At 37.8% G+C, this 13,788-nt stretch overlaps 1 protein-coding gene across 1 annotated transcript in view; it reads right to left on the bottom strand.

Moving 5' to 3' along the window:
* Positions 1-13,788, bottom strand: part of COL12A1 (collagen type XII alpha 1 chain) — a 99,403-nt gene that overhangs the window by 84,937 nt on the left and 678 nt on the right. Inside the window, exons 2-9 of the mRNA XM_086608271.1 lie at positions 6,034-6,150; positions 5,130-5,273; positions 4,196-4,252; positions 3,222-3,485; positions 2,944-3,108; positions 2,317-2,490; positions 1,212-1,502; positions 385-987 (exon numbers count right to left, since the gene is read on the bottom strand). Of these exons, the coding sequence (XP_086464397.1) occupies positions 385-987; positions 1,212-1,502; positions 2,317-2,490; positions 2,944-3,108; positions 3,222-3,485; positions 4,196-4,252; positions 5,130-5,273; positions 6,034-6,150 (1,815 nt within the window). The remainder of the gene's footprint in view (positions 1-384; positions 988-1,211; positions 1,503-2,316; positions 2,491-2,943; positions 3,109-3,221; positions 3,486-4,195; positions 4,253-5,129; positions 5,274-6,033; positions 6,151-13,788) is intronic.

Genomic DNA, 13,788 nt, shown 5'->3' with positions numbered 1-13,788 from the left:
TACCTACTAGCTATTTTGTACAGCTAAAGAAGAATAGCCCTAGTAAGTAACTGTTTTACTCAAGACATCGAATGCAAAAGCAGAGTACATCCGCTGAAGTCATTCTAGATAGACACAAACTTTAATAGCTTTCTAGGTATCAAGGAGGGGAGGGGAAAAAATATTTCTCCAATAACTTTTTCATCTCAATTTCTCCATTAATTTCCCCCGTTGTTTTTAATATGTTTGAAGACGAGAACCAAATCCCCAGTTATTAAAACTATCATTTGTATAAGGACAATTTCATCAATATCAATTCTTCAGTTAACTACAAGCACAAAACATTGGTTCATATCTGTTTTAATTGAATTTTCTACATTTTTCTAAGTAATAGTTGTTACTTACATTTTTTCCTTATAGCAGCCAGTTCCTGCTCAATCCGTAGGCAGACAGACTGTGTAAGTTCAAATGATATTCTTTGAAAGGCATCAAAATCTTCCACTGTGTAAACGTGAGTTTCAGCAGGAGGTGATGCAATTGCTTCTAACTCTGTACGCACTGCATCCTTCACACCAACTGCAAATATTTCTACATCTGCATCCCTCAGCTTTATTGCAGGTTCTTTAAAAGCATCTGACGATTTTCCATCAGTAATAAGAATCATGACTCTCGGTACATTTGGTCTTGATCCTTTGCTGGTAACAAATACTTTCTCCCTCACATATGTCATCGCTTTGCCTGTGTTGGTAGATCCACCTCTGTAGGGGAAGGTGTTAATAGCCTGAATTATGTCTTCCACTCTGTTGTATCTGTTCAAAGAAAACTCCATATGGGGATCTCTGCTGTACTGGACAAGACTTATCTGTACTTTTCGAGGCGATATCTCAAAGCTTTTAACTAAAACTTCCAAAAAGGCTCTTACTTTAACAAAATTGGCGATACCAATGCTGTAGGAACCATCCACTAAAAACACAACATCAGCCTTTACATCCACACCACGTGAGCATTCTGTAAAGAAACAGAATTACCACTATAAACAGATATTCAATAGCCACAGCATTACAACTGCATCTGCAGTTCATATATCATACCCGGTTGCTTACAAAGGAAATAAACCATTCTAAGTAAAGCTGTTTCTCATGAATAATAAAGGTATGGTGTTAAAACAAGCATCAGAGTTTTAAACAACAAAAAGCTACTGTGTGAAAATAACATAGTAGCTCCCAACTCACCCACTTGAACTTTTACTTGTTGTGTTTTTTCCATTATCGTTATTGGCTCACTGGGGGTCAGTCCTTTCATTGCATAAACATTAATTTGATACTCTGTGTCTGGAGAGAGATCTTTAACATTTAGAGCAGTAGTCTGAGGTCCCACACTCAGTACATGTTGTTTTCCACCAGCTATCATTGGAATGAACTGAAGCCGATAGCCAGTTATTTGGCTTGTGGATGGATCCCAAGTGATCCTAACAGATTTTGAGGAGATCTGAGTAGCCACCAGATTTGAAGGAGGCTCCACCACTGAAAGAAATCAAAAGCAAACCCAAAATATTAATTACAATTATTAACATATTTTCTTGCACATTTTTATTTCTGGAAAAATTTAGTCATCTTTGCTTAATCTTTACTAAAAATCAGATTTTTTTTAACATAAATAAACGCAAGTGAATTATTGGACAGTCCAAATGGGGCATCAATGAGAGGGAATAAATATGAGCAATACATTTGTGGCCCCCTGAGTGTAGTAGAAGTTCCAGGAGAAATGCTGTCTTGCTTTAATACTGTTTCAATCAGAAATGAGAGCTACACCCACAGAAACACAGTAGAGAGTGTGAGCCTGAGCAGAGCATTATAACAGTAGAGTCATCCCTGCTGTCATTATGGTCCAAGAATAACTAGTTACTTAGAGTCTTACAGGGCCAGAAAGCTGCAATGATACAGCTTGATGTTCACGTTTTCTCAGCATTCTCCAGTTTTCGTTCCTCAGTTCTTAACCTATTACATATTTTGCCCCTTCACCAAGCAGTTTTTTTCCCTTTAGTACATTTTTCCATAGAAGTGATGCCTGTGTCCAAATTAACTCTATGAGACTCTGATAACTGCACATCACTGCATTTACCCTTGAAATCATGGAATAATGGTGCTATTCCAAATCTACTGCATCACATGTTCTGTTCTCTATTTACATGCTGAAAGCTGAGATCTGTTTTCCACACTTACTAAACAAGACAACGGATCAAACTCCAAAAATAAAGCAAAGGAAGTGGAGATAGACCCTTAAACATGCACCAGAGTAAACTGAAGTCAATAAATATATTTATATAAAGCACCCTACCTTCTTCTCCACTAACCAGTTCACCTAGTTGTTCATCAACACCAGAGCACACCTGAAGGATAATTTCATTCTGAATATCCACAATTCCATCAAAATTAGCCACATTGAACACATGCTTCAGTGAAGGCTGAGATGCAATCAGCTTGAGTTCCTTTGCATCTGCTGCTTTGATTCCTAGAAGTTGCAATAGACAGGACTGTGTTAAGTGACCATAAAACACAGACACCTGTGAATGTGTTCATAAAGTATCAAAATATCCTGGGGTAAAGCTGAGTTTAATTCAGTTCTGTCTTCTGTCATTATCAATAATCAAACTATAAAATAATTATTAACACAATGAGGTGACATACTTCATTTTCAACCTGAGAAAATAACGTGCTGTCTTCAATAAGGCCTAGATTGAAACTGTGCTTGTCAGCCATCTTAATCTCCGTGTAGGACCTACAGAATTACTATCAAATTAACAGAACTGGTACGTTCCACACTGGAGGGTGCAAACAACCCATTTCAAAGCACACACATGGAAAGAGTGGCATAGCAAAATTCTTGAAACACACAATCAGCAAAATACATAACTAACTTCTTTAGGAATGCTAATCTCTCATTCCTTAGAAAAACTCAACGTACCCAAAGAAAAAACTTCAACTCCTATGTTGCGAAGCTCTCTTGCAGGAATTTCAACTTCATCTTGAGCTTTTCCATCCGTAATGACAATTGCTACTTTGGGAAAGCCTTTTCTTGCTCCAGCAGACTCAGTGAAGGTGTTTTGAACCAGGTAATCAATAGCCTCACCTAAAAACACCACCACAAGTTGTGCTTTATGAGGCTTGAATGAACTAGAATTTAAAGCAAGTTTGAATTATAAAATGAAATGCTGAATAAACACGTATGTGGGAAATCTGTACCTGTCATTGTGTTGCCACCTTTGTAAGGTATCCTTTTAATTGCATCAATAAGATCACTTCTTCTGAAATACTGATTTAAATTGAACTCTGTTCTTGTATCTGAACTGTACTGAACAACTCCAACTCTCGTCTTCTCTTCTCCAATGTCAAAAGCTGATACAAGGGCAATCATGAAGTCCAGAATATATCTGAAGTTATTTCTCCCTACACTCCACGAACCATCTACCAGGAAAACTAAATCTGTCATTGCACTTATGGAGCATCCTGTAAGATACACACACACACACAAAAAATTCTCTGTTAGCAAATGAGCAATTGCATTCTTACAAATCAGTGAGAAATGTCTGACAGAAACTTAGTAGGTAAAAGCCAAAACAAGCAGATATCTAATAGATTGATATTCTTATCTGGAATATCTTACTTGAGACACATATATTTACATATATGAACACCCATACGAGCCTTCTAGGTGCCATTGCCAAAAGACAACCGTCACCTGGATATTCAGTTTTGAGAACTCTCTCACACTGTTCCACAAGATCTGTTATGCCACAGCAGATGGAAACTCACATATAAAACTTTTTGCAACAGTTTGATGTTATGGAAACATTTCATTTTGTTACCACTTCTACTTTGAACCTTTATCTCCCCATAATAGCTGCACAGGTTCTTCTGCAATGCCGTTTATCCACAGCACAATGTGTTTTGTTAATATGACTACGACAGTCATGGACTTGCTCAGATTACTTGCATTAAATTCTAGTTTCAGTACCAACTTTGCACCTTTTTCTTTCAATGCAGCTCTAAATTCCTTCCGTCCCAGTCTCTTCCCAAGTTTTCTTAACTCTGGACAATTTTACAAGTTAACTTTACTGCTAGGTAGCACACGAACACAGTTTAATTTTAAGGGGCCCTAGAGCTAGATGTCCTTTATCTCTAAAATGTCAGATAAGTTGAAAGACAGAACACCTTACTTTGTAATTGAGCTTCAACCTTCTTTTCCTCTGGTATCCCTGGACCACCTGTCTGAACTGCACAAAGAACAACATAGAGAGAATTAATAGAGGAAATGAGGTTAAATTTGTTAACATCAAAGAAAAGCATGTAGGGAATTAGAGACATAAATATAGCAAGCCTCAGAACATGAAAATATAAATGCAAGTCATGAATACATCATCTGTACTTACAGATTTGACAACATAGCATTCAAAGCAACACAAAATACATAAAATGAAAATAATTAAGAATTCTCTGTACTTGTACATCTTGTAGAAAAATTTCCTGAAAATTAACTGCAACACCACTGGGTAAAATACCAATATTACCCCTCTTTAACACATAGGGGAACTCACCTAAGTAATTTTCCTGTGGTTGGTTGGGAAGCCTAAGACATGTGACAAAATGCGTCATAGAAGATAGTCTGCTGTGCTTGATGTTTTTATTTAATTTGATTTATTTTATGCTTTATTTAATTATTAATAAAATATTTTTAAATAAATTCCGTATTTTATTATGCATATAGATATATTCTGCCATATTTTATTGTTTTATGAAGGTAGTTCAGTCAGACTCTTTTGTTACTGAGTTCAGTAAGAGTCTTTCCCTTGACTTCAGTAGCTGCAGTTTATAAGAAGTAGGTTTAGCTCAAAAGAACCAGTGGCCTCCTGAAAAAAATTCTATAGGGGTTGTCTGATGTAATACATCCATGTTAGTCTCCTCTTATCTTTTGCAAATTATCCCTGCTTCTACTAGGAATGGTGCTTGACGGAAAAAGGCTGTTCAGACAGCTATGTCGGATCAGAGTTTAGGAATGTGGCAATTTTGCTGAGCAACTGGAACAAAGCCAGGTTTTGTGAATGACCACTCAGTTATCTTACTCAATTTTCTAATTTTATTACAGGTACTTACTTGTCAGTTGGCCAAAAACAGGTAGACTCTCCTCCCTTTCATCATATGAAGCTATTGATACAACATACTCTACATCAGGTATGAGATCTGATAAGACAGTTTGGGTAGTGCTAGGTGAAAGAGTAAATTCTTTAGTAGGCCCATCTGCAACAAATATGTAAAAAAGTTAATGCAGCCTTTGAATCCAGTCATATCAAGGACAAGTTGATCACAAAAAAAAAAAAAAAAAGCAACAGAGAAGAGTCTATCTGAAATTCAATTATAATTTTAGAATGATACACTTTCTTTTTTCCTGAAGTATGAATTTTGAAACATGAAACTTCAAACTAATCTGTTTTCAATAGTTAACAAAATTACCAAAGTATTTAATGAATTCCAGGAAATTTGAAACTTAAAACACACATACAAAATGTACTATCATCTAACAAATCATGGTTCAGTTCAGATTCAATATCACTTTTACACTGATTATTTCTCAAAGTGAAATAGAATGGATGTCTTACACAGCCATTATCGAGAAGTCATATGACATCGTTGCATCGTTAACTGACACATGAATATTTCACCTGGGAGAAGTACTTGAATGAAGTACAATACAATTCTCTAAGATAAATGCATAGAAGAGGAGCAGAGTGATGATTCTACCTTCTTTTTGCTCCTTGCAAAGGAATAGCATCCAAAACTTAGTACTCACAGTCCCCCAAAGGGTAAGCATTATGATAAGAAAGCCTCTAACTTGGAACAATCACTGCTCCTTCCTGTATGCCCTTTGCTGCTACCCAGGCTTGATCACAAACTTCAGAAAGATGTTAATAGCTACTCTCACACCTAAGTTAGACATAAGCCAAAATAAACCCAAGCTTTCAAAAAATTTAATAACATATGAAAATTTTACAGAACTCACCATTTGTTGGAACCACAGTTATCCTGTAACCCACTATTGCATCTGGTGGCCTTTTCCATGTCATTTGAACATTACGTTCATCTATAATTGTAAAATTCAAGTCTGACGGTGGATTAACTGCAAAAGATTTATACCAGGTGGATGTTTAAAAGTTTGAACAAGCTTTGGCAAACGAATAAATAAAATAATGTTGAGCAAAGCTTACTAAAATTGTCTTTGCATAAATTTGTTTCCAACAAATATAAAGATATGTTGTTGGAAAAAGAGTAAAATAAAAGCTGACAAAATATGACAAAACATCAAAGAGTATACGCATTACAGAGGACAGCACAGAACATATGTTTCTTGAGTTGCCAAGACATTCAAGAATGGCCAGCAAAATCAAGCACAATAGAAAACACATTTTGATACAGGTACAACGAGTTCACAGATAATCACCACATATGCAAACGTTTCACATAACAATTAAGGGAAATTTTTTTACATGCTGGGTGCAATCCGTACAAGCATGCCAACTCACAACCTGCTTACAATATCATGAGATCATTTAGGACATTGAGAACACAGTACTCTTCTTAATTAGACATTGATCAGCTTTTTAATGTAGTCTCTGCATAGTCATATTTCTTATCAATTTCACTGAATCTAGAAACTTGGCAGAGAAAAAAAATATTTTAAAGAATACAGGAAAAGATTGGTCATTTAATGTTCAATAAAACAATTTCTGTTAGGGTCCAGATACAAATATACATGTAAAATGTATATCAGTAATAAGGATACACTGATGTATCATTTTATTTCAAAATATGGAGAGCTCCACCCTTTGTTCCTAGAAGTCACTAAAGTGACATACTTTGCAGACGGCTGCAAAGGATTCAGGAACTAAGGGGATAATCAATAGGGCCAGTAATGGTTGCAATTTGCTGAAATATTTAGGCTGATGCGAAAGTTCACAAAAATAAGGTTCTACCTGTTTACACCAGATTGCTGTACAATTTCAAAGGTGTAAACTATTGTTTTCATGTTCCCTTTGCAGCAGGTGTACCCATACTAGTAGTGGCATTTTAACATAAAATGCCAGTATGGTTCCAAACAATACAACGGTTAATTATGAAAAGACAACATCAATGTATATTTATGGACATTTATTTTACAGAGTTTATAGGAAACAGCAAAGAAGGCACCAGTGATCTGAATAAATGACTGCAAATAAAACTTGTAGGAGCTGATGACAGAAGTAACTGAACAGTACAGAAAGAAATAGTTTACATACGCTATTTTGCAGCATCATGCATATGTAAATGAAATGTTGATTATTATTTTTTTAGCTTCCCACGATGGACAAAAGCCTCCATGTACAAGGTTCATTACACAAAGAGGTTTCATAAATATTTTATAATGATATTCTCTTTGTAAAATTGTCATGCTTATTCATGCAGTATTTTACTGACTCACTGTCAGTGCATGGTAGGTATATTATATATTATTGTTTAAATAAGTCTACAAAGTAAGATTAGATTCAGCCATACTTTCCTTAACTACTTGTGAGACCGTTTTGCAGGCATTTTTAATACACCGATCTTCTCTGTTTCATGGAAGATCTCCATCGTATGTCAGATTTTGTTTCGATTTTGGACATAATTTAAAGAGCAGATAAAGAAATAAATGCTAGAATGTATACTTACGAAAAGACACTGTCCAACTGCAATAAATAATATTGAGTTCAACCAATTGTGTAGGCATTTTTTACCTTCTAATTTACTGTCATTTCCAACCATAGGATAATATGGCTTTGTAATACTGATACAATAGATACGCTAGTACTGAAGTAAATGTTATTTTTCCTATTGTCCATACACAGGCAGTGAGATTAGACCATTAACCTGCATGCACAGTTTATTCATCATTCAGTTTATGAGTATCACAATGCTAGAGACAGCAGGGTAGTTACTTAGTATCAAAATCATGCAACACGTGTTAATAGTAAAATACATTTAATGATAAGAATATCATTATAAAATATTGTTTCAGTAGCAATGGCTCAGGACAAATTTAATGCAAAGGCAGAGACAACTGACCTGAGCATGCTTTTAAAAAAAAAATTCAGTACATGGAAAAAATAGCGCCACCAACCTTGCAAGTAAATTGGCATGTTGCAGCAGAGACTTTAGGCTTTAACTGCTGAAGGACAGCAGCAGCCCAACTGTTGATATCCAAATGACCGGATTCCAGATAAACTGAAAAAACTGACTGTGAGGAAAAGTCTTTAACATTTCAAAGGATTTTAATCCATTTTATGAAAATTCAGATGTAGATCTTGGCAGGTAACAAGAACACATCGATATATAAGTGACATATCCGTTCATCCAGGTGTTCACAGCCTTTTAGAACAATGGCATTGCAGGGGACCTCAGAAAGTCCCCTTGTCCATCCCATGGCCAAGGCATGATCAGCTACCCCATGTCATTCCTGACATGTTTGCTCAGATCATTCTTAAAGACCTCCACTGTTGGCAAGACTGCCAGCTTCTCACAGAAATTACTCCAATACCTCTCTCCCTTTATCATAATCAAGTTATTCCTGACACCTAACCCCAGTGTTCATTGCTCCCATTAAAATCCAAAAAGGAACCTCGACTGAGTGAAAAAAACAGCCAGTTTGGATCCAATGTCATCAAAATATCTTCTGAGTGGCCTGTGAGCTTGTGATACTCAAACAGAACCTCCAAAACACCCATGGACCTTCACAAAGGTCAAATTTCACCCATGTGAAACCAGCTGCCGGGTGTAGACCAAACCATGATCACATAACAAAGAGCAGGAAGTTGACCTGAAGTACAGCAAAAAGCTTAGATGACAAAAAACTTATTGTGATAATCAAACAGGGTAACCATTACTCCACCTTATTAAAATTCTTCTTCCAGAAGGGAATTCACCACTGAAAAAATAACACAGCTTTAATATGGAATCAGATCAGAATTCTAGGAGCAAAATGCCCCTGATTGTGGTGGGAGTTTGTCCCATTACAGAGACAAACCTTAAACTCCGCTCTACAAAGGCTTACATGTGAGCACAGCTTTACTCAAGCAAGTAGTCTTGATGTCGGATCACTTGTGTAAGCAAAGTTGCACATACACTTACTGTGTAGTGACACTGCTGATCAGTCTGATCCTGCATCCATCAAAATCCATGCCAAACTGACTTGTCAAGGTACAGGATCATGATCAGAACACGTGATGGCATTATGGTATTGCCTTAATGCAGTGATTCCACTGTTGATGCACAGAGATGTACAGCTCTCCTACACGTTTCCAGACCAGTAAAAAAAAAACTTGCTGCATGACAATAATGTTTACACAGTTAATGTCCACCACTCTTAGAACTATGATATGATAACTTCCTCAATCAGATATTCTATCTTATGTACCACAAAAGAAAAGAAAAATCAGACATAATATACTTAATTCATTGCCACTCCTTGTGTTATATACATGTATAGTAACGGTGTATTTTCTGAAACAAAAAATACAAAGCAAGGCATTGTTCCCATACTACGTATGTCTTACACTATCTTGTATTACTTAACAGGTAATACAAACCTAATATACAAAAGTCTACAGCTTTTTACAGATAACACAATGTGACTGCTAGAGGATACCAATGAATATCTTAACAAAACAGAAGTAAGATATAATCAGAAGATTACTTAAATAATTTAAATCTAGAACCAGACTTAAAAGTGATATAACTTGGAAGCAGCTGCCATCCATAATCCCTTTTGTGAAAAAAAATCTGCAATTCCATCACTGGAAAAGACTCACAATAAATAGCACGCAAAATAACACATTAGCCCATGCTGAAATGACATACAGGCCATGGAAGGTGAAGAATAAGTCCAGCCTTGATCTCGCTGAGATAAGCCCTGCTAAGGCAGGAAGAGGCCAAAACTCCTTGTCTACTATTTTCTTCATATATGGCATGGATTTGATACAACTAATTAGATCACTATTCCAGTCAAGCTCCTTTGAAGTCATTGTTGCCAATGCAAATGGGAGAAAGAAGGAGCCGTAGCCTAACGATGTAGTAAAGAGCAGCTTCTCAACCCTGTTAGATATTCATTGCCAATCACAACACAGAAACATTGCCACCTGTATGTTTGCTTTTTTTTATTTTATACATGTATATGAAATTTCTTCAAAATACAAGATATATAGCTCATAAGTGTATTTTGAGAAAAAGTTATTTAAATATAGATACCTACACATATAAAGATGTATGTAACTAAATACAATTGCATAGGTACACACACACACTGCATGCATAGTTATCAAATCTTATGTGTGGTTGTACGTATATATATATGTGTGTGTGTGTGCGTGCGTATATATACACACACTTTGCTTCTAATTAGCAGTAGGAAAAACAGGGAGTTATAGTCACCTTCATATATATACAAATTTCAGTTTCACACATCAATCTTCATGGTGCTCTCTTTAAGAACTTGGAAATCAATGGCTAGTTTCTCAAAGACAGAAATCAGACGTCAAAAGGTAATAAAATAATGGCCCTATCAACCAGTTCCAAAGCTGAACAGGTGGGTAACTTTGAAAGTTTCAGCTATCCCGGATCACCTCTGAACCATTCGGTCAATGAAAATTAATGTACTCAACACAAGCTTTGTTACATGAGAAACTTTCTAATCCTTTGTAACTGCTGTGCTGCAATTATTTCTCATTTACTGTGTTGCATGTCCTGGAGACAGATTTTTCATCAGACAAACCTTTTTCTGCACTACACAAAGGCCCCATGCTTAGCTCAGTGATGCCCTCCTTCCCTACGTCCAGCCTAGAAAACAGACTTTTCTAGGTATGAATCAGTTCCTGAAACATTGAAAAGTCAGCACCTCCACATGTTCAGAGAGTTCACACAGAACCAATGATTTCCTCACTCCTTTCCTATGCCTTTGAAAATTCCTCTGTATTAAGAAACACAACACATCACACAAGCCATGACATCATCATAGCACTACCTTGAGATTATAACTAACAAGTTATTCACATAATAATCTACTTGGCTTAACTATGACTAAAACAATGAAAAAAATTCTTATCTAGCGAAAGGACCTCCTGGCTCCTTGTGATCACAGATGGAAAAAATACTCTGACAGAAAGAAATCTTGACAGAAGGACACACAGGGAATGCACTGCCGTATTGCTGGACTAAAAAGGCAAGAAACAACTGAAACGGAGTATAAAATATAGCATTACACACAAGAAGATTAAGCTGAGAAGAGAGATGTCAGAAGGATTGCAAAATAAAACGAGAAGAATTTCACTGCAAAAGAGCAAAAACGCTGAGCATGAAAACAGATTTGCTTCCTTGTCCAGAGTAAGCAACCAGCTTCCCCAGTGAAATGCCATGAATGCATTTAGACTATATGTTAGTTTTACCCCCTCTATTGCTACAGTGAACGTCCAACCAGACGTTCTTTGCTGTATCTCTGTAGAACAGCTCTAACACCGTTACTGCAGCTCACTGCCTTGCCAACAGCAACAGAGCACAGCTTTCACAAAGGACTTGCAGAGCAGCTGGGATGCTGATGAAGAACCAGTTCCATCCTGGAAGATTTAGGACTCTACGAACAGCAGTATCAGATAAACACCAGATCTACTCCCAGGGGAGACTGAAAAATGAAAGCTGAAGGAAGGCAGAAAAATAGAACCAAGCTTTTCCTTCCCTCTGTTTTCACTCCATTTCCCCTCTCATATCAACAATATTTACTACATCAAAAGGCTCTCTCCGTTATCCTCCTCTCACTTTTTCACCCCACCAAGTGTCTAACTACACCTCGGGGAAAGAAAATCAAGCTGCATCTCTTGTGAACACCACAGGGAGAGCCAAAAGAACAAACAAAACAAACAAACAAGCAAAAAGACAGAGACAGGACTGACTGGTGGGGGAAGAGCTTTGACACGACATAATCTGAAAGTTGGAAAAAATAGACTAAAGGACAAATGTCCACAGGAGAAAGTCAGTTCAGCAGACAGGATTTAAGTTGTAATGATACCAAAACTGAAGTAATTAAGATTCAACATGCAATTTATAAGATGATGCAAAATCCAAGCACAAAATTAAAACCGTGTAGAAGGATGATCAGTATAGTAAAAACAAAAAACACATTGCAAAAAGCTCTATGAAAGCAGTTCCCACCAGAGCAAGTCCTAAGGTTCTCCTAGCTTTGAACTTCCATTTTCAGCAACACTATTTCTCATTGCATTATCAGCACCTCTATTTCTCACTGCACTTCCTACTCAAGACACTTTTCTGCTCTTACTTCAAAACTCGGGAGCTAGAAGAAGTTTTTCTTAGAAACCTGATCACTCTCAACTTGATATTTCATTTAATACACATTTCCAAACACAGAGTAACGTTAAGTCCTGTCCAGGAGCACTCTGTAACTCACAAGATTAGGCTTTGTCCACTCTTTTGCTTAGCAATGGCGCATCCTTCCACATGAGATCTAAACAAGCTTAGCCAGCCTATCTGGTAATGCATCTAATTTCACTGTTATAAAATAATTGTGTGCTTCTCCAAATACATTTTTGTAGCTTTCATTAACAGTGTGTGAACTATGACTGGTTTAGTCCACACTACAGCTAAATAAAACACTTTAACTTGTATTTCTAAAACCAAACTACTCCATAAATGTAATCAGTGGTGCAGGACAACAGAAACATTACTCCAGCTCTGAGTGAGCTCCCTCCAAAGATGGGGAGGAATGCACAAACACATCAACTTCCCTCCTCCATCAAAACTGTACACTTTCTCTGCTTTCTCTGGCACAGTGGTCCTACATTTCAAGTACAACTCCGAAATGACTTCAAATGACCTTTTTCGGTTCCTCAGCCAACAACAACGCAGCGCAAGAGGAAGGCAGCGGGCCGATTCTCTCCTAGGGTGACCAGATGCTGTACTGGTGGCAGAAATGTCACCTTTTTCCAGAAAGCCAGTGTACTTTACATCTGCGTGCCCCAAGCAAGCATGCACCACTGCTGGGGAGATGTTTCTGACACACTGTGCTATTGGTAGCCATCAGCCAAGGCGACCAGGTCCAGACACAGGAACTTGCAGCAGGCCACGATCAGAGAATTTGTTTCAGTTCAATACAGAAAGAGAAGGGGGAAAAAAATGTATTATCAGATGCTGGCTTCTGTTTTCTTCCAGTAAATCCAAGGGAGTTCGCACCCAGCGGTTCCGCTCACTCTGCGACTGAGTCAAGTCCTGGAGGTCAGATGAAGTCATTTCAGCACAGGACATCCAGTGTCTCTAATTCCCCTGGCAGGCACTCCTGGCAAAAATACTGTTACTGCGACCAAAGCCATGCAGCTTGTGCAGAGGGTGGGGGGGATGTTGCCCCCACACTTGCTGTTAATCTGCCAAGGAGGCAACTGCACCAGGGCCACTCTGAGCTGCACTGTGGTGGCCATGATGGGTCTCCCCAGGTCTCCATCCCCGCAGCTGGAGGCAGGACACTGTCATAGGCTGACAGGGACCTCAACCTCCAGCGAGACTGGGCTGGGGCAACAATGAAGAGAAGAAGACCTCTTTGGGTGTGATGGCACCACATTCATGCCAGAGCCGTGATGCCCCGGCCACCCTTCAGCAGCGCCCAGGATGTATGTCATGGAGGTGGAGGCACCTCCCCAGGGAGTGTCCCCCAGGTCAGACTCACCGCAGAGGTCGAAGCATCCCCAAG

This window comes from Tauraco erythrolophus, chromosome 2 (genome assembly GCF_009769465.1).
Source record: "Tauraco erythrolophus isolate bTauEry1 chromosome 2, bTauEry1.pri, whole genome shotgun sequence".
Lineage (NCBI taxonomy): Eukaryota > Metazoa > Chordata > Aves > Musophagiformes > Musophagidae > Tauraco > Tauraco erythrolophus.
This window is presented reverse-complemented; position numbering and strand designations above follow the sequence as displayed.